The sequence below is a fragment of the Prionailurus viverrinus genome, chromosome D4 (assembly GCF_022837055.1).
Source record: "Prionailurus viverrinus isolate Anna chromosome D4, UM_Priviv_1.0, whole genome shotgun sequence".
Taxonomy (NCBI): domain Eukaryota; kingdom Metazoa; phylum Chordata; class Mammalia; order Carnivora; family Felidae; genus Prionailurus; species Prionailurus viverrinus.
In genome coordinates, this window is record NC_062573.1 from 4,045,713 (window position 1) to 4,065,589 (window position 19,877).

General features: G+C 38.8%; 1 protein-coding gene across 3 annotated transcripts in view; it reads left to right on the plus strand.

Annotated features, from left to right (window-relative positions):
- The window catches only part of NR6A1 (nuclear receptor subfamily 6 group A member 1), a 233,442-nt gene that overhangs the window by 149,236 nt on the left and 64,329 nt on the right, over nt 1–19,877 (plus strand). The window contains exon 1 of one of the 3 annotated variants that reach the window (XM_047830146.1): nt 10,280–10,310. The exons of the other annotated variants lie outside the window; for them this stretch is intronic. Within the exon in view, the coding sequence (XP_047686102.1) occupies nt 10,295–10,310 (16 nt within the window). The 5' untranslated portion in view covers nt 10,280–10,294. Of the gene's footprint in view, nt 1–10,279; nt 10,311–19,877 lie in introns of those variants that run through there. 3 annotated transcript variants of the gene reach the window in all.

The window sequence follows — 19,877 nt, forward strand, 5'->3', positions numbered from 1 at the left end:
TCTACCAACTTGAGCCAACCATGTGCCCTTGCTTTCTTTTTTTATTTTTTTTCTCTTATGAACATATGTTACTTTATGATAAGAAAAGAAACATTGTCCTAAATAATATTAACTATAAATTTATTGAAAATTTACTGTATGGCAACCATAGTGTTAAAACATTTTTCATATATCTCTTTTAAAGATTTTATTTTTAAGCAGTCTTCACACCCAACATGCGGCTTAAACTTACAACCCCAAGAAAAGTTTTATGCTCCACCAACTGACCAGCCAGGCACATCAAGATTATCTCTTTTAGTTCTCAGAGACTCTGTGGAGTAGGTACTGTTAGCTTACTTTATAGATGAGGAAATTGAGACCAAAGTTAGGCAATTTACCTTGTCACAAAGCTAGTAAAAGCAGATCCAAAATTTGAATCTTGATTTAACCCTAGGATTTGCTTGCTTACATTTTTTATTCTGTTTTCCTATTAAAAAAAATAGTCCTGTATGTGAGAGAATGGGGGTTGAGTTCCAGCTTTAGGATGTCCTAGAGCAGCATAGAAAGTATTGTCCCTTGTGCTGCAGTATGTATCCCATATATCTGTTCCCCTTTACTCAACATGTTTAAAGGTCAAGTTGGCAAAAACCTGAGTTCCCAAGCCCTGGATTAGATCATAATTCAGCATTCATCAGAGAGGAAGATGAGTGAATATACACAGAGATGCAGCAGGTAATAGGAAAATATTAGGGAGGCGATGCCCCTTTCCTCAACTTGCCAAGCAGTGATAGGTTGACCCTATTGATAGTAAAGATGCCCAAAGCCTTTGGAATTAGATAGGCTTCCAGTGGGAAAGTGAGGGCACAAACCTAATGGTCCTGGGGTTTCTAAATCCTTTCAGTGACATGTGAGCATAGTGTTGTGAGCATTGTGTTGTGTTGTTAAAGATAATTTTAGTTATTTTGATCTGTGTACTTATGCAATCAGTAACCCTGTGGAGTAACTCTTAATGGGTATGGAAACTGAGCTCAGAGAGTTGACAGTGCCCTGCCCAAATTTACCAAAACTGTTATAAGTTGTATCCTTCGTATTTAATTTTGTCTAACTCCAAAGCATGTAATTTCAGTCTGGTTTTTATTTTAATTAGCTGTTTCAGTAGAATTATAGATTCTTGGGGAAGCTTAGGCTTCTCCCTCCCCCACCCAATTCATCAAACGTGAATCAAGTACCCATTTTGTGCAAGTTTCTGTGATAGGTACCAGGAATAGAGACATGAATCAGATCTTGTCCCTGTTCTTGTAATACTCATAGATCCATGGATAGGCAGGCATACAAAAAGATGAAATTGTAGAAATTAATAGGATTGGAACCTTTGGGGCAAGGAAGAATTGGAGAAGACTATAATGTCAGAATTAGCTGAGAATTAAATAATTCATAGAAACTAGCCAGGCAGAAGCAACAACATATGCAAAGGCATATTGCAGAAGCTGCAAATAGCACTGTTTGTTGAGGGTATTGGGAATATGAGAAGAGGGAATGGAGAGGTTGATGAGGAGCTTGATCATGAAGGTCCTTGTAAGCTTGGGAAGGTGCTTTATTCTGAAAGCAATGACAGGTTTTCAAGGTTTTATTTGAGTTCTAGAAAGCAGCCAGAGTAGAGAATGGATTGGGAGGGAATGGGTATGATGAGGCAGGGATGGAGAAAAGAGATGTAGAAAAAAAACAGGAACTAACAAGACACACCTATAATGAAGCTCTTGAAATAAACCAGATGAGAGATAATGGTGGTCAAGAATAGTACAATAGAGATGAAAAAATATATATGGATTTAGAAATATTTGTTTCACTTCATATTATTAGATGTATACATACATAGGAAATACATAAAATAATATTAGGGGTGCCTGGGTGACTCAGTCGGTTAAACAGCCAACTCTTGATTTTGGCTTAGGTCATGATTTTGTGGCTCATGATTTTGAGCCCCAAGTCAGACTCTGTGCTGACTGTGCAGAGCCTGTTTGGGATTCCCGATCTCCCTCGCTCTCTTCCCCTCCCCTACTCGGCACGTGTGCTCTCTCTCTCTCAATAAATAAATAAACTTAAAAAAAACAAAACACCTTTAAGGAGCGCCTGGGTGGCTCAGTCAGTTAAGCATCCGACTTCAACTCAGGTCATGATCTCACGGTTCGTGGGTTTTGAGCCCCACATTGGGCTCTGTGCTGACAGCTAAGAGCCTGGAGCCTGCTTCAGATTCTGTGTCTCCCTCTCTCTGCCCTTTGCCCGCTCACACTCTGTCTCTCTCTCTGTCTCAAAAATAAATAAACATAAAAAAGAAAATCTTTAAATAAAGTATTGTAACGAACCCATGTACCCAGCCTCAGTAACTATCATCCAGTCTCTAATTCTGTCCCATGCGTACCCCCACCCACTTTCTCCCCTTCCATATTATTTTGAGTCATGTAATTTTTGTATCATGTAATTTCATCCATTAATATTCTGGTATATACCTCTACAAGATATTTTTTATCTACAGATTTCTCTATCTTTTTTTTTCCTTCTAATTAGTTTAAGAGATTGAGTAATGTGTCTTGATGAGTTACCACAACCCAGAGTTTGGTAATTGCATTTTTGTGCTGTAGATGAATGTGTTCCTCTCTAGTTCTTTTTTTATTTTAGTTGTTGGATCTAGAGGCTTGATCATCTTCAGATTCAACTTTTTTGACAAGACTATTTTATGGGCGTGTTGAATTCTTACACCAGAAGATATGTTACTGTCTTATTCTCTTATTTTAGCTGTTGATGGTCAATATCTAGAATCCATTATTTCAGAGTAATATTCTAATTCCAGTATTTTTTGTTCATATATTTATTGGAATGCTTCTATGAAGAGAAAATTATCCATTGCTGTTTATTATTCTGTGGTATATTTCACTTAGGAAAGGCAGGATAAATACATGATTCTTTCCCTTTATGTAAACGTTTTCAAAATGCTGTGTTGGTTCTCTAGCATTGTTCAATGGTGACAAAATTTGCTTAGAATCCTGAATAATTTATGGATTTAAGCATTTGTATTCCAGTTAATTGTAATTTTTTTAAAAAGAATACTGAGATTGCCCCATCTTTGGTTAGAGAGTGGCTGCTTTGGCAGCTTTTTGAGGGGATTGAAAAGACAGGAATGGTGACAGGTTGAATGTGGGTAAGGTCAAAGAGGAGAAAGGAGTCAAGGAAAGAGTCTTTTTGACTTGGGAGTTGAGGCTATGCCCTGAAACAAGGAGCCCAGAAAGAGGAACAGGTTTTAAAGAGAGGACATGTTTGGACATGTCTGAGATGCTTACGATTGCTAGGTGGAAATGCCCAAGAGGCAGCTGGATATCAAGATGTAAGGCTCAGGAGAGTAATCCAAGACTCCAGGACCCAGGATAGGGCTCAATTGCTATGTGTAGTTGACTCAGGTTGGGATTATGTGTGTTATATTTTGATAAAAATCAATCTCTTTGTGATCTGAAGCCAGGTTCTACCCCAAAGCAAGATTAGTAAGCCCCTGTTGCCTTCTCTTTTTGTTGTGCCTATCCTTAGTCAGGTTCAATCTCTAGTAGAGCAGAAAGGACAGGGTTGGTTGCAGGTAGAATTGCCACTTGGCTGGTTTACAACCGGTCCTGTTGGTTTTCAGATTTATTACACCCAATCCCTCAATTAGAGGAGAGCTCTGTGTATGGGTAGGATTTATTGGATTTGGAATTGAGGCTGAGTGAACTGGTTTTGGCTTTGCAGGAATGGCCTACTGTAACCTTTTTGTGAGTATTGGTATTCTTGAAAGATTTTCTCATCCTCTTCCGTGTTCCTGTGCTCTGAAGCAACCATTTTCCTTTCTTCCCTCCTCTAGTCAACAAATCTTCATTAAGCACCTGTTTTTTGTCAGGTACTGGGGATACATTGGTGAACAAGAATAAGGGGCACAGTTCCCTGCCTTCATATAGCTTGGAATCTAGTGGGAGATATATATGTTAATCAAAAGATCACTAGCAACATGTGACTCCACACTAATATAGGAACTCTGCAAATAGGACATATTGGTTAGAAATTTTATACAACCAGTGCTGAACCTTCACTTATTGGAAGATTACAAGTCATATAAAACAAAAGTCCTGACACACAAAGGACTCTGAAGTGGAGTTCATCCAGGGGGAAAAGCTTCCTATGAAGTAAGGTGAAAGAGTTAGAAAATACGGAAATTAACACACCATTAAATTTAATAAGAGAACTGCACATATCCACTTCACAAAACACATACACCAAGAACCTTCCGATTGCCTTAGCATATTATGAATGCCTACTATATGCTAAACCCAGGGCTGGACCCTGGGCTTACCAAGGCTTGACTCTTTGGGGGGTGTATTCAGATTAATAAGGAAGATAGAATGGTAAAATAAAAATACTAAATGATATGTACTGTCATGGAATATTTTAGGAATCCCAGGCAATATGGAAGAAGGGTGTGATTTGACTCTGTCTGATTTGAGGGCTGAGAGGATGGAGTCTTAGAATACCTCACAGTGGAGGTGATATTTAAATTGATTCCAGAAAGATGAGTAAGTGGTAGTGGAAACAATAAGGAAGTAGTGAGAAGAGTTGTTCCAGGCAAATGGAATAGTTTAGCATACTTGCACTACAAGTGATTCAGTATAGTTGGTGATGGATGCTTACAGAGTGGTGGTAGATGAAGCTAGAGAAATCAGCAGGGGCTGGATTAGTAAAGGATGTGGACCTTTATTCTGCAGTGCCTGGAAGCCATTGATGGGCACAGTGACATATGCTACAGTTACTGGTGGCTTGGGGGGGGGGGGGCGTGGGGTATTTTACAGGCCTTTGTCCAGATTCCTCACTTACATATAACTTAATTACTTATTGGCAGAAACCTCTTGTATTATCTGATCCCCCCACCCCCCCTCTGGGTTAGGCAGATGGATGGATGGATGATGGAAAATGAAGCAACTTCAAAAAGTCAGGGCTGAAACCAGAGTCTGAAAACTATTGGGCTTCAAGTACTTTTCCTTTTTAGGGGCACCAAAGGAGAAAGGTTCTCTGTCCATTTGCTGTGTCCCTAAATCTTATTTTTACTACTTAAATATTTTTTTTCTTTCATTTACACATGTGGCTTAATAATAGTTTGAGCTGTTGTAATATTCAGAGCCACAGTACTTATTTCCATTAATCTCTGGTCTGGTCTGGGTCTTAATTGTGAAGAAGATAAACAGGCAGGGGCGCAATATAGGATGAGTAAGTCTCATACTATAATCTTTTTTTAATTGTGATACTTTAAAATTTTACACACGGGCATCTGGATGGCTCAGATGGTTGAGCGTCTGACTTTAGCCCAGGTCATGATCTCACAGTTCATGAGTTTGAGCCCCACATTGGGCTCACAGTTGTCAATACAGAGCCTGCTTTGGAGTCTCTGTCCCCACCGCCCCGCCCCTCCCCCGCTCATGCTTTCTCAAAAATAAATAAAGCGTTTAAAAATAAATCAAAAAATTTTACACACAGAGTCTTGCCTGGAGAATTAAGGAGATTTTTTTTAAATGGAGGGATGGCTTACTCGTTCCAGATTCTTCAGTTTGTTGGTGGGAAACTGATCCAATTAAATACCATACCCATATTTAAATTGCCTTGTTTCAAAAATGTCTTTCTTTAGTTGATTTTTGCAAATTAGGATCCAAATAAGGTACATACATTGCATTGGGTTGTTATATATAAGGCAATTAAAAAAATTTTTTTTCTTTTAATTTTTATTTATTTTTGACAGAGAGAGAGAGAGAGAGAGAGAGAGAGAGAGAGAGCATGAGCAGGGGAGGGGCAGAGAGAGAGGGAGACACAGAATCCGAAGCAGGATCCAGGCTCTGAGCCGTGAGCACAGAGCCCGACATGGGCTTGAACTCACAGACTGCCAGATCATGACCTGAGCCGAAGTCGGACACTCAACCGACTGAGCCACCCAGGCGCCCCTATATAAGGCAATTTTAAAATCACACCCTATAGTCTTTTCTTCCTTAAGCCAGTTACGTTACTCTTCTGCATACAGATTTCATTCTGGATTTTTGTTTGTTTACTTTCTTTTTAAGTTTATTTATTTTGAGAGAGAGAGAAAGTGGGGGAGGGACAGAGGAGAGAGCAAGAATCCCAAGCAGACTCCACACCATCAGCACAGAGCCTGTTGTGGGGCTCGATCCCACAACCTGGGAATCATGACCTGAGCTGAAATAAAGAGTTGGACACTCAACCACCTGAGCCACCCAGGTACCCCTCATTCCTGACTTGATAGCAAAGGCATTAAAAAGTCTTTTGGGATCTACCTGGCTCTACCCGTTCCTTCAAGTCCTGAAATATCTTTCCTATCTGTCTGCTTACAGAACTACAAGGTTCAGCTCAAATGTAAGGCCCTCTCTGTGGCATCAGGCTCCAATCTAATGAATTATCCATTCTTTTTGTTTCCTTAACACTTAGTACCCACCTGTTACACTACTCATAACATCCTATTGTTGGTTATCTGTTTAGTATTTGTACTACAAGTAGGTTAGTGTGGAGTGGTAGAAAATGAAGCTGGAGAAGTCAGCAGGTGGTGAGTACCTCTAGGGCAAGGATCACATAATATTAATTTGAGTCATCTCAGGCAGCCTGGTGCCTAGCTTATAGGAGATACTCAATGAATGTTTGTAGAATTGAATGAAAAACCCATTTCTAGAATATTTTTAGTTTCCAACTTTGAGGGGTGTTTTTTGTTTGTTTCTTGTTTCCTGAACTATGAATTCCCCTCTCCACTCCAGGAGAAAAGGCAAAACTGGAAATCATATCTAAGTATGTTCTTTGTTGTTCTTGTTCTATATTCAGGAGGTTTGCTCGTTAGTCTTAGGTAGTATGGATTTCACCTGGCTGTGTTTCATTATTCCTGTTCAGTTGAATTCAGCTCTTTCCTTTGCCATAGGGAATGTTTGTATTAAAAGATCTGACAGATGACAACCTGAGACCTTGGGCTCTTGTTTTTTGTTGTTTGCAAGGTTAAAAAGGAATTTAAAATATTTTCTGCATACTTATTTTCTGAAATGGATAGAGGTTTTCTAACTAGTCCTCCTCCATCACAGTGGTCATATGGCTTTCACTCTACATCAGACTTTCATTGAAACTTATTAAAGATAAGGCTGAAATAACTCCAGTGATTGGCCACTAGAATTGCTCTCTTTGTTTTACTTGAAGGACCAAGTATTACATCTTGATACCTCTCTTTAGCTTCAGATCTACAGTCTTCTCTGAAAGCTGCCATTTGAATAAACAGATAGGAAATAATATTGAATAGTAACATCCGAGAGGGTTTGTTTCTTTTATTCAAGATCTGTGGCATAATGGAAGAAATAAGGGACTAAGATACTTGGTTCTGGTCTTTGTTGGTCTGATGACTCTTGCCTCTTCCTTTCATTGGGCCTCAGTTTCCTCATTTATAAAATGAAAGTGGAACCAGTCTCTTGCAAGATTAACTAAGGTTCTGCCATTCACAATTTAGACTCGGCTTTTAAATTGTTAGATATGTAGTATGTAAATGGTTAGATGTAGAATTTTGTTCATCTACTTTTTTCTATATTACAAAGCTAGTATTAGTAAAAATGTTGCTGATGTCTTATTTTCTTTTTTCTCCTTCCCATTCATAAATTCTAGGAATCCTTTTAATCTCTTTAAATGATTTTTCTTACTTACAATGGTTTGTAACAATCTTACTGGGACCCTTAATTAAGATTTACAGTTTGTCTTTTGCATTCACATGGTAAATGAGATGTATGTTTATGTTCTCTTTCCCCTTCCTCCCTGTAGAACCTATAAAGGACTTTAGGGGCACCTGGGTGGCTCAGTCGGTTGAGCATCCAACTTCGGCTCTGGTCATGATCTCATGGCTCATGGGTTTGAGCCCTGTGTCATGCTCTCTGCTGACAGCTCAGAGCTTGGAGCCTGCTTCAGATTCTGTGTCTCCATCTCTCCCTGCCCCCCCAACCCCCGCTGGTACTCTGTCTCTTTCTCTCAAAAATAGATAAACATTAAAACAATTAAAAAAACATTTTTTTTAAAGCACCTATAAAGGACTTAAAAAAAAAAAAACCCTATAGGACTGAGGATGTTGAAGAATATGACTCTGTATCCAAAGATTAAGATTAACCCATCTTCTTAAACTATGTTAAAGATTTGTTCCTGGGGCGCCTGGGTGGCTCAGTCGGTTGGGCGTCCGACTTCAGCTCAGGTCATGATCTCATGGTCCGTGAGTTCGAGCCCTGCGTCGGGCTCTGTGCTGACAGCTCAGAGCCCGGAGCCTGTTTCAGATTCTGAGTCTCCCTCTCTCTCTGCCCCTCCCCCACTCATGCTCTGTCTCTCTGTGTCTCAAAAATAAATAAACGTTAAAAAAAAAAAAAAAGATTTGTTCCTGGGCTTATGAGTATATTAAGGATTATTGCTAAGCCTTACCCTTAAAAATCAAAGGCACTGCTTCACTCTTGATCCTGGGAGCCGGACTGATAACTTCCCATTTTGTCATGTCTTCAAAGGTTGGTGCAGTGAAAGCAAAGATGCTTACTACCCCTCTCTTGTATGCAGGTGCTGAGTTTTAGATATACCTGTATTCTTCAGGGAGACAGAGACCTGTCCGTTGAAGGAGTGTTCCCAATTGAATTGCTGGTACACTTTCCCCTTATTCAGCTTTCCCCTGTCATTCTTTTTATAGTCACTTTACTAAAATTATGAGAGCTGCGTTAAGTTCCACAGAGACTGAGAAGAAAATCTCTATTAATTTCCTATAAGACTGGGAGTGGGGAAACTGGTTGATGTGTTTCTGTTGGGGTGAGGTATGTGGTGGTAATAGCAGAACATTTATTTTTAGGCAGATAAATTATAACCTTTTTCTTCTCTAAATCATTGGTCACTTTTTCTTTAGGCCCTACTTTGTAAGATAACCCCAATGGTCTCTTTTAGTTGGAGAAGCCCTCTTAGTAACAGTAGTAGCAATATTTGCCCTTCTGTTATATGGCTGCCAAGTGACAGACTCCACTCCCACTCCAAGGAGGGTCTCCTCTTTTTTCTGGAACACTGCTATAAAATGTGCCTAGCCTTAAGTTATTCCCAAGGCTAGGCTAAGGAGAAAGGGAGATTTCGTAGGATGCAACAATTTTGCATGGTTAAAAAGCATTTATCACTGGGAATCTGTCTGTCTTTAGATCATCCCACCTTCTTTGAGGAGCTTGCTCTGTTTTTGTTTCCTGCCATCTCAATGGATAGCTGAATGTTTGACATCATCTGTCATTAGCATATGGCTCAGATTTGCCAGCCTCTGTGGCTCTGTGGCAAGGTTTGAGTGCGTATATGCATAAACACACTCCCCTGTGTGTTACTAATATGGTTCACCATCAGGGAGGCATAGCGTAAGATTGCTTAAGATCTTAGGAGTTTTAAGGAATGAAGCTTGCTTTAAAGATTTAAGCTTTGGGCTGGGGGCAGGGAATGATATTTCTAACCTTTGTGCATTCTAAAAGGATTTTGCAGACCTAGTTTTCTTTCTTCACATTTTGACATGAATGTGTATAACCAGAGCATGGAAATTAAGGGCCAGAATTAAAGTGAACCCTGCAGATATCAGAGTTCCGTGTTTTAATTTTCTCAGAAGAATTTGCCTTGTCATTGTTTATTATAATGACAAAAAGCAGGGAATCCCAGTCTTACCCTCCCCCTTCAACCCAATACATGCATAACATGGAGTTTTTGTTTTGTGTTTTCCTTGTGCCAAATATTTCAACTTTCTAAAATTTCTAATCCCGAATATAGGAAAATATAGTATAGAATAGCTCTTGAAAGGAAAAGGAGAAAAAATGCCAGGTATTAGAACCCTTTTAAATTAAATGAAAACCAAGTCTTCTAAAAGGCTGCCTTTTAATTTTAAGATCACAGTTTAAAGAAGTCCAGAGGAGTATTTCCTATTAAATGTTCCACAATACTTTTCAGGGAGACGTGCTAGGCAGTGTTGTTAACTAAAGAAAATAAGTCTATCAGTTCCACTTAGATAACCTTTGGTAATAAACGAACTCCATACACGTTGTGACCTTAGCGCCTGAACTTTCTAATCACATGACTGGCTTGTAAACTGACCTGTGAGGATGACTGTCGTAGTCCCAGCTAAGAGAGAGAAATTGGCCAAGTGTCGGAAGGGTGGTCATCAAGCTGGACTTGTCCCGTAATCTCTGTTTCTTCATGGCTGCGATAGAACTTCTCAACAGACTCCGAGAAGCATGAAATGGAGACATGGGAAGGTAAGGGAATTGACTGTTTAAGTTTGGGCCCAAATCTGAGGTTTAGAAATTTTCTTTGAAGGTTTAGAACAAATAGTACCCTTGAGGGAGGTGGGAGGCAGTCCAGTCCTTTTTTGTGTCTTGGCAAAATTCAGCCAATAAGTTTTCATATACATTGCAATTGGGTATAAATGTTTTGGAATGTAGAAGAGCGAGGGAGAAATACAGTAAATTAATTGTTGTGGTTGATGATTTTAAGAGAGCGGGGGGAAAAAAAAGAAAAAAACTGGATTTAAATTTTACAGTGACTTGAAAAAAATTGTAAACTTCACTTTTCATCACAATCCTTACATAAAGTTTACATTTTAAAAAATTGTTCTGCTTACCTCTTGACAGAATTTGTTTATATTTTAAATTCCTTAATCCAGTTCACCATCTGTGAAAGCCTTATTTAGTACTGTTAATTATAGATAGTATTGGGGTCATGAGGCCGTTGATAAGGTAGCCTCATTTCCTTTGGGGGAACTTGATACTTTACGGTTTGGGGTATAAGACTAAGCCACTGCTAATTTCTTTTTAAGTAGGGTGTTTTTAAAATGGGTAAATTCATTATTCTCTCTCTCTCTCTCTCTGTTTCATTATAGCAACTAGTAAGTATTGCAATTTGTGTATTCAGAGATTGGCTCCTACTTGTGTGAAAAACCCCAGTGCCCCAAAACTTTATTATTTGGGCCAGAAAATTCATACACAGCTAAAGAAAAAGCTAGAAGATGACTCTTGGTATTAAAGATTTGCTCTGTTTGTTTGCTGTGTTTATAGAGTCTAAGAGTTTGCCAAAAGTTTGGTTTCTTGTAGGCAAGCTCTGTTGAGCTATAGCCAGAAGGGTTTCAGATTTGAGGTAGTTGGTAAATTTCTGGGATATTAACTAATGAAATAGATAGTCCTAGGAAAGCTTCCTAGCCCCTTGCAGCATGGCTAACATCTGCCACGGGCAGCTTTGCAGTTTCATTCTCACTCTGAAGATGGACAAACTGGGGAAGTGGGACCGACTTCCTCCCAAACAACATTATTCTTTATAGTAATACTCCCTCTGCGTTCTTTCCCAGCATCATATATGCCAGAATTATTACCTTTATTGGTTTTTAATGTATATTAGCGGAAACAACAAAATTTGTTGAAATTATCAGTTATATGCAAGACCTATTATTTTTTCATTTTGAACAGCTTCCTCTTCTTCCCCCAATATTCACAGAAATTCCTTTAACCTGGGTATACTAGCTTTTCCAGAAAGGAGTCATTTAAGAAGTAAGATTTGCTGTGGATCCATTGGAATAGGAGTTTAAGTATAGGCAGAGATACCAGAGCTGTGGTTACGTAAGTTTGGAAAGGATAGCTCTGGAGGATTTGGATATTTTTCCAGCCAGCTTGAATCTCTTAGTGTCATATAGTCCACAAGTTCTGAAAGAGAAAAAAGATTTGAAGAGAAAGTTCTCAGTTCTAATTTAATTAAGTATTGAAACTTTGATTTTCTTGGCTGTTCAATGACAGAAAATAATTTATGGTACTAAAACAAGGACTTCTATAAAACAAGGAAGTGAATTTTAAAATTTCCACCTGAGTCTTCCATATAAAATTCTAGCAAAGCAAAATGAATTATCCCAGCTGAAGGAGATCTTTGGAAGCTTAAAAAGCAAAATCAGACTACTTACAAAAGAGTGCAGTGAAAATGCTACTGTAAAAAAGTGTTGCCTGGTTTTAGATATTGGGCCCTTGTCCATTTAAATTAACCTTTGTCACAGCTGGGCATACAAATGTTTTGTTTTAGTTCACAGAGGGTTAACTCTATTCAAGCTTTCACTGTGGCAGGCCTGATCTGTGGAGTCATACAATCTGGTCTTTCAGCCCTGCCAGTCGCTAGGCAGGAAGTCTTATTTCTTAAGCTATCTTTCAGAATGGGGGGTTGGGATTTGGAGAAAGGTGGGGGAAGGGCCTTGGAGCATCTGTAAGGATCAATAACAGAGAGTGAGCCGCAAGAGAGGCCATTGTGCACACTTCAAGATAGATGCAGCCCTTGTGCATGGCCCCTGCCTGGCAGGACAGACACCTAAAACCAAAACAATGCCACCAAATGAATTCCTTGTGAAAATCAGATTGCTCTTAAAGGAGAAAATACTTTAAAGAGTGCCCTTTTAATGTTGGGAATATTCTCATTCCTCAACTTGCTAGGATCATGCAGTCCCCACTAGAAATAACTCCAAATTGATTTTTAAACGGCTTTTGTCCTCATGCTAATACTGTATTGAATTGGAGAGGGTGATCATTTTGGTCTTAGTCACATGCATCAGTGCATTGAGTAATCTTTTTTCTTTCTCTTTCTTTTTCTCCCCCCCCCCCCCCCTTCTTCCTTCTTTCTTTTTTATTCTAATGTTTGCTTTACCATACTGGCGTTGGAGGCACCATTAAGGGAATGAAAAAAAACAAAATTTGGTTAGGATTTGAGTAACACATGTGTGAAATCCCTCCCCTGACAGCTGGTATTGGCTCTTGAAACTTCATCTGAACTAAACAGATGCTCTTAGTGTGTTATTTTGAGATCATTTAAACCAGACTCATAGCCAAGAAATCTTCAAAAATCATAGGTCTTATTTTAAAATGCATTGAAGTCATGATATCATGCCACCTTTTACAAATATCATATGGGTATTGATTGAACAGAGATGCCTGAGCTTGGAAAAGTGAGCAGTTCCACCAATGAAATTATGATTTTAAAAGCACAACCAAGTATGTTGTAATTTTACTCCCGTCCAGATTTTCATCTTTTGAATTCTTCTTTCCTAAGCCCACCTATAACATTCCTGTTTTACTGTATCCTTTTTTCAGAGGACTAAGGCAGTGGTTCTGTAGGTGCTTTTATGATGCAAATTCTTTATGGCTGTTGGAAAGAGTAATGGAGTCATTGCCGCCTCTCTTCCACTAAACCCCCAAAGTATTGGTGACAACTGATGGTAACAGCTGTGGAAAATGGAATCATAAAGAGACTCTAATATCCTTCTCCCCATTTGAAATCTTTCAGGAATAAATGCATAAACCAACTTAGGGTCCATAATGTGACTTGCAGATACACTATGGAATAGGGTGGGGAGAAAGACCTGCAGTTGAAATGAGCCCCAAGTGTAATTTTATGCTTCTTGAGTTGAGACCTGACATATTCACCTGGACAGTTTTGAGACTTGAGAAAATGCATAGACACTTAACAAGATCATCTGGATATTTTTAACCCATCCCTCACCTCTACCCTTATTCTGGGAAAAATGATGTATTAAAAGAAAATCTAGGTTAATCATCACAGACTCTCCTTGATATCATTGTTTTTGCCTCTCTGATACATTATAATTCTGCATTAATATTTAATTTAAACCAAGGGATCAATTCTTTTAATGGACATTTTCCTGAGATACACAAATATTACTAACAAAACTTAGAAGTTCAGTTACCGTTTACATTGTATTAAAATGGGGTATGAAACCTACCATGACCCTTTGAACAATGTGGTCTTTAATGTGCTTTAAGGGGGAGGGCCTAGGGAAGGAAAAGCCATAAAAGTCTTCAGGGTTCAAGATGAGGTTGGGATTTTATCCCATTGCCTTTGTCATTTTCACACACAAACATCACTGCAATCATGTTTGATTTAGCATCCTTAATACAATGAGGTGTGGGAGAACAAAAGGATATTAGAGGCATAAGTATGGAAACCAAATATTCTCTCTTCCCCTCCAGATTTTTTCAGATCATTTTGTTTTCCCTGTCTCCCCTGCTACTGGGATTTCCTTTTAAACCAATGAAATCCATTCGTTTTTAAGGATCTTCTCTCTGCATGCCTCAGTGGTTTTTTGAGCAATTGAAAAACAAGCCACTCCTCAAATATTTTTTAGCCACGTGAAAAGCCCTTTCCCAAAGACTTGGTAAAAACACCATAATTAGGAAAAATGCATCTACTCCTATTTCAAGGTTGAGAATTTGGGGGCGTTCCTGATGCACAGCTGTTTTACATATTTTGAAAAGCCTGATAGATGTAAAGGTCATTGCTAACTCTAACAAGGTCTTGATGCTCACACTGTCATCCAAGGACCTTGCATTAATTAGGATGAGAAGCATGGAAGGTCAGGAGTCAACTGACTGGTGGGCCTCTGTGAATTGTCATTGGGGCCTGGAAGAATTCCTATAGGATTTTTAGGTGTTAAAACAAAACAAAAACAAAAACAAAAATAAAACCTGCTGCAGCTTCCATGGCCTCTGAGCAGATCCCTTGGTCTGTGTGGTAAGAACTCATTCTCTGTTGCCCAAATGGCTCATAAAAACTTGGTTGCATCTGTTGCTTTGCTATGTAGCCTTCCCAGTGTTGGGTAAAGAGAATGTCAGCAGCCTGATTCTGTCACTTGGCCAAGTCACTTGACCTCTGTGAGCCTCAATTTCCTCGTAGGTGCAACAGGGGATAGTAATAACCAATCTCACAGGGTTGCTATAGGAATTAAATAAGAGAACCTCTGTCACAGCACCCAGCGCATGCTTAACATGCCTTGAAATTGGAATGAGTTTTGAAAGAATGGCAAGTTTAGGGAGATTAGGAAGGAGAGGATTCTTGGTGAGCCTGTAGCTGGTACTATTTAATATTCCAAGTAGGAAAGCCTGCCCCTTACCTCCCCCATGCCTCCATTCAATGAGCAACGTTTAGGGAGGGGCCCTTTGGAAATTTAGCCTTGAAAATGCCGTACAACTAGTGAGACAAGCTGCTGAGCCTTCTCCTTTACAACCAGTTGCTATGCTAATAATCTATCCCTGAGCTAATAAAAATAATTAGTAATGAGAGGATCTCTGCAAAAGTTGCAGGTTTTTTTCCCCTGAGTCTTTTACAGTTGGTTGATTGGAAGAAAAAGAAGAGAGGATGGATTCTAAGTGAGCAGATTAAGTAATGGTCAGGAAAGAAAGGATAGTCAAGTTAGTCATCTCCTTCCATGTGTTTGGTAGATAAATAGATGCCAAGACAGTGGCTATGGCCATACTTAATAGCTCCTTCTTAGAAGCTTTACCATGAGCTGGTAAAGTTGAGAATACTGTTAGCATGCTAATCACTGCACTATTTAACTTTGGAATCTTCAGTCTCCCTGCCTTCTAGGGGTTGAGAGCTTGTATTAGTGGCTCATTATTCTGATCTCTGTGTATAAAATTATAACTTATGTAGCCAACATTCATTGAGCATTTACTGTATTCTAAACCCTGGGAATACAGGTGAATTAGAACTGTAGCTCCCCTTTTGGAATAATGTTAATGTTTCTTAACAGATACTAACAATTACGGGGAGAGGAGGAACATTGGCTGCAAAAACATTATTCAAAACTGGCAGAAGGATTTGTTTTCACTTTGGGGCCCTGGATTTCTTTAGCTTTTTTTTTTTTTTTTTTTTTTTTTAAATAAGCTAGCTACATATTTCTTGAAACGTCTTTGCTCTTCCAAATGTATGGTTCCAAAATAGAATATTCAAATATTTTTCTTAACATAGTAAAATTAGAGTCCTGGATCGCAATTGGCAAAAGTGTGGAAATACTCTAAACACTGTTACTCTGTTTGCATCCTATTCACTGTTAGCAAAAATGTTTTCCTTTTGTGAGGTTTCAGCATGTTCTTTCAAAGTAATGGCTACAGCAACCTAGCTTTGCTTTTCAAAGGAGTGGATAAGTTATGGGTAACATTAAATATCAATTACAGTTCATTAATCACTCTATACAGCAAATACGTATTTTGGACATTGAAAAAAAATATCATCCCAGTGGCCATTTAATCCCACAATGCATGCACTTGAGTCAGTGTGGAAAGAGTATGTTAAGTGAAAAGTTTGGCACCCAATAGGTGTTAGTCATGGAAGTCTTGGCTGTATGTATATGCACACACTCTCCTATGCATTGATGGGTTTTGTTTTTTAACTTTGCCATGAGATACTTGCTAATTGCTTAGGATTCTAGGTTCCTTTTGAATAGGCAGATACCAGTGTCTTTGGTTTCATGCCTACCTGCCTTTTGGAATCATGTACACTAAAATACTTGCCATGAGGTTGCCAGTCTGATAATAGAGAAAAACTACCCACCATAGAATAGGTTTAATATAGAAAGTTCACCATATGTCATATGCTGAAAAATAATTCCGTTTCTTTGTTCTTTATTTCTACCAACCATTAGTCTTACCCCAAAGTAAGAGAATGATGAATGTCTAGGGAGTCTTGAGGAGTAGGGGGAAGGAGTGCTAGTTTTATGAAAATATTGATTCAGTGCCTCAGGGAGCAGAACTGTTTGGTTCTGATGGTTACATTAGTAAAATTGTGTGTGTGTGGTGTGAGAAGGAGTGCTTATGCATTGTTTAAGTTTCATGATTTTTGGTCTTAGTGATAAATATAGAGAGATTCTACCACTTATTCTGAACATTGTTTTACACATGGAAGTAGTTATAAAAGCACTTTTTGGCAAATAGTATGAGAATCTCCAATAATGCACATGTCTCTGTTCTGGACCCATTAAGCTAAATCTGGTCAGAAGATTTCCTTTTGGTAAAGCAAAAGAAAATGTGGCAACTACATTTTCCATTCTCCTAGAACATATGGTTTCACTTAAAGCATGCTAATTGGTCTCTCTTTAACCAAGACCTTAGAATTGGGCAGGGACCTAGGGAGCTAAGTACTGAGCTTTTAAGCATTAGCACAAGGTGTCTGAACTGGCCCACTAGTTTGTCATCTAGAGTTCTTATAAACTGTGCACTTTGATTTGCAAGTAGGGAAGCTATACTGTTCATTCATTCAACTGACGTTCACTAGTGTTTGCTCTGTGCTTGGTATACATTAGGGATGCAGAAAAAGTAAGAATCTCTGTCTGCTCTGTGGACCATATAGCCTAGTAGAGACAAATAGGTAAGTGCAACAAGTGTTGGAGGAACAATGATAGCAATCCTGGAGGGTACAGAGGTTATTGCAGAGGTAGGAGTGCTCATTTCTGTTTGGGCTATCAGGTTAGACTTCAACCAGGAAGGCATCATGAGGGATTGGTTGACATTTGCCAGGCCAGTAAAGGGAGGGAGGGTCTCCCAGGCCAAAAGAGGAACATGAGCAAAGGCCTAGCAATATAAAACAACCTGACTGGGTATGGGATGAGTTATAAGTAAGGCCCATATAGGTCAGGAAAATTGGTTGGTTCTAGATGCAAGGGATGCCCTAGAGAGAGCTTTAGTCTGTGAATGGATTCCTCTACCCCTGTTGAGCCTAAGAGAGCCCTGTTTACATTCTTCTTAATCCTCCCTTTGCAGATATGTTGAAGAGATTAATGTAGTACTTTGTTAGAAAGGAGCACAGATCTGCCTCAAAGCTAGAAGCCTGGACACCACTGCTGCTGGGATTTAGGGAGAGCATGCTATAGCCTTACTTAACCCTGTTACAAATTGTCAGGTCTTCTAGAGGGAAAGGGTTTGGTTAAATGCTTTTAAGCAGTTATACCCTCTGCCTAGGGTCATCTGTGCTCTGTGGGAATGTTCCACACAGAAATGGAGTCTGTTGTATTTTTTTAATGAATGGAGAAATAGAGTCCTAATAATATCTTACCCAGACTCTTTGACTAGGTAAGACTAAGAGTTTCTTTTAGTTGTCTAGGGAAAGCTGTATATGTTTTTACTGAGGTAGTCCGTGTAGTTTTACTTCTATCTAGGTGAAATAGTTGCTGATTAGTGACTAAAATATTACAGCGGTTTTGGTAGTATTTAGTATTAGTTGTTTACGTTTTAAATTTTAAATTTTATTTTAAAATTAACATGCAGTAAAATTGAGGAGTCTTGAGTTGGTGTACAGTCTCTGAATATAGATTTGTATCAACTACCACTACAATCAAGATACAGAACAGTTTAACCCCCTAAACTCCCTCATGCTACTATCCCTATGTGGTCATACCCTCACCTTACTCCTGACCTCCTAGCTACCACGGTCTGGTCTGGTCTGTTCTCGGTTACTCTAATTTTTTATCTTCCTGACAGTGGAAGTGTATAATATGTAACCTTTTAAAGCTGGCTTCTTTCACCAGTATAATGCCTTTGAGATTCATCCAAGTTGTTCACCTCTATCAATAGTTGATTCTTCTTTTACTGAATAGTATTCCATTGTACGGTTGTTGATCCATTCACCTTTTAAAGGACATTTGGGTATCTACTTTGGGGTGATTATGAATAGAGGTACTATAAATATTCATGTACAAGTTTTAAGTGTGAACCTAAGTTATAATTTTTCTGTGATAAATTACTAAGAGTAGACTTGAGGGGGTCATATGGTTAAGTATATATTTAACTTCATAAGAACCAGGGCTCCTGAGTGGCTCAGTCAGTTAAAGCGTCTGACTTCGGTTCAGGTCATGATCTCGAGGTCTATGAGTTTGAGCCTCGTGTCGAGCTCGAGCCTGGAGCCTGCTTCAGATTCTGTCTCCATCTCTCTCTCTCTCTCTCTCTCTCTCTCTCTCTTTTTCTCTTTTTTTCTCTCTCTCTCTCTCAAATATAAACAGACATTTAAAAAAATTAACTTTATAAGAACCTGCCTGTTTTCCATAGTGGTTGTATCATTTTACATTCTCATTTGAAAGGTGCCAGAGTTCTGGTTGCTCTAGATTTTTATCATGACTTGGTATTATTATTATTATTTTATTTATTTATTTATTTATTTATTTATTTATTTATATGAAATTTATTGTCAAATTGGTTTCCATACAACACCCAGTGCTCATCCCAACAGGTGCCCTCCTCAATGTCCATCACCCACTTTCCCCTCCCTCCCACCCCCCATCAACCCTCAGTTTATTCTCAGTTTTTAAGAGTCTCTTATGGTTTGGCTCCCTCCCTAATTTTTTTTTTCGGTATTATTTTAAAAACTTAGCCATTCTAATATGTAGTGGTATCTCATTTATCTAATGGCTAATGATGTTGAACATTTTTTCATATACTTATTTACCAGTCACATGTCCTCTTTGATGTAGTGTCCAAGTCTTTTACTTTTGTTTTTTTTTAAATCCTTATCATTGAATTTTGAGAGTTCTTTACTTACTAAAGATGGAAAGGGCATACAGTTAGTAGTTATGGAAGCCATTCGCTAATATTTTGAGGCAATTTTTACTTTTAGTTATTTGAGAGAGAATATGTGCAAGCATGTGTGTGAGCAGGGGAGGGGCAGAAGGAGAGAGAGAATCTTAAGCAGACTCCACGCCCAACATGGAGCCGGACACAAGGCTTTCTCCCAACTGTGAGACATGACCTGAGCCAAAATCAAGAGTTGGACCCTTAACTGACTGAGCCCCTTCCAGGCAATTCTTAAAACCATAGTTTATGCATCATATCTTTTACAATGCTCAGCCTTTTTCTTTAATAGCCAACCTGTACTTTATGACACGTGGGTTTTTCTCACAATTCTGCAGTGCCTTGTGGGATTTAGGAATGTTAAACAGTTGAATTGATATATTATGATTTAGCCCTCTGTAATCCTCTCCCTAGATATAAATTGCTCTCTTGACAATGAGAAAG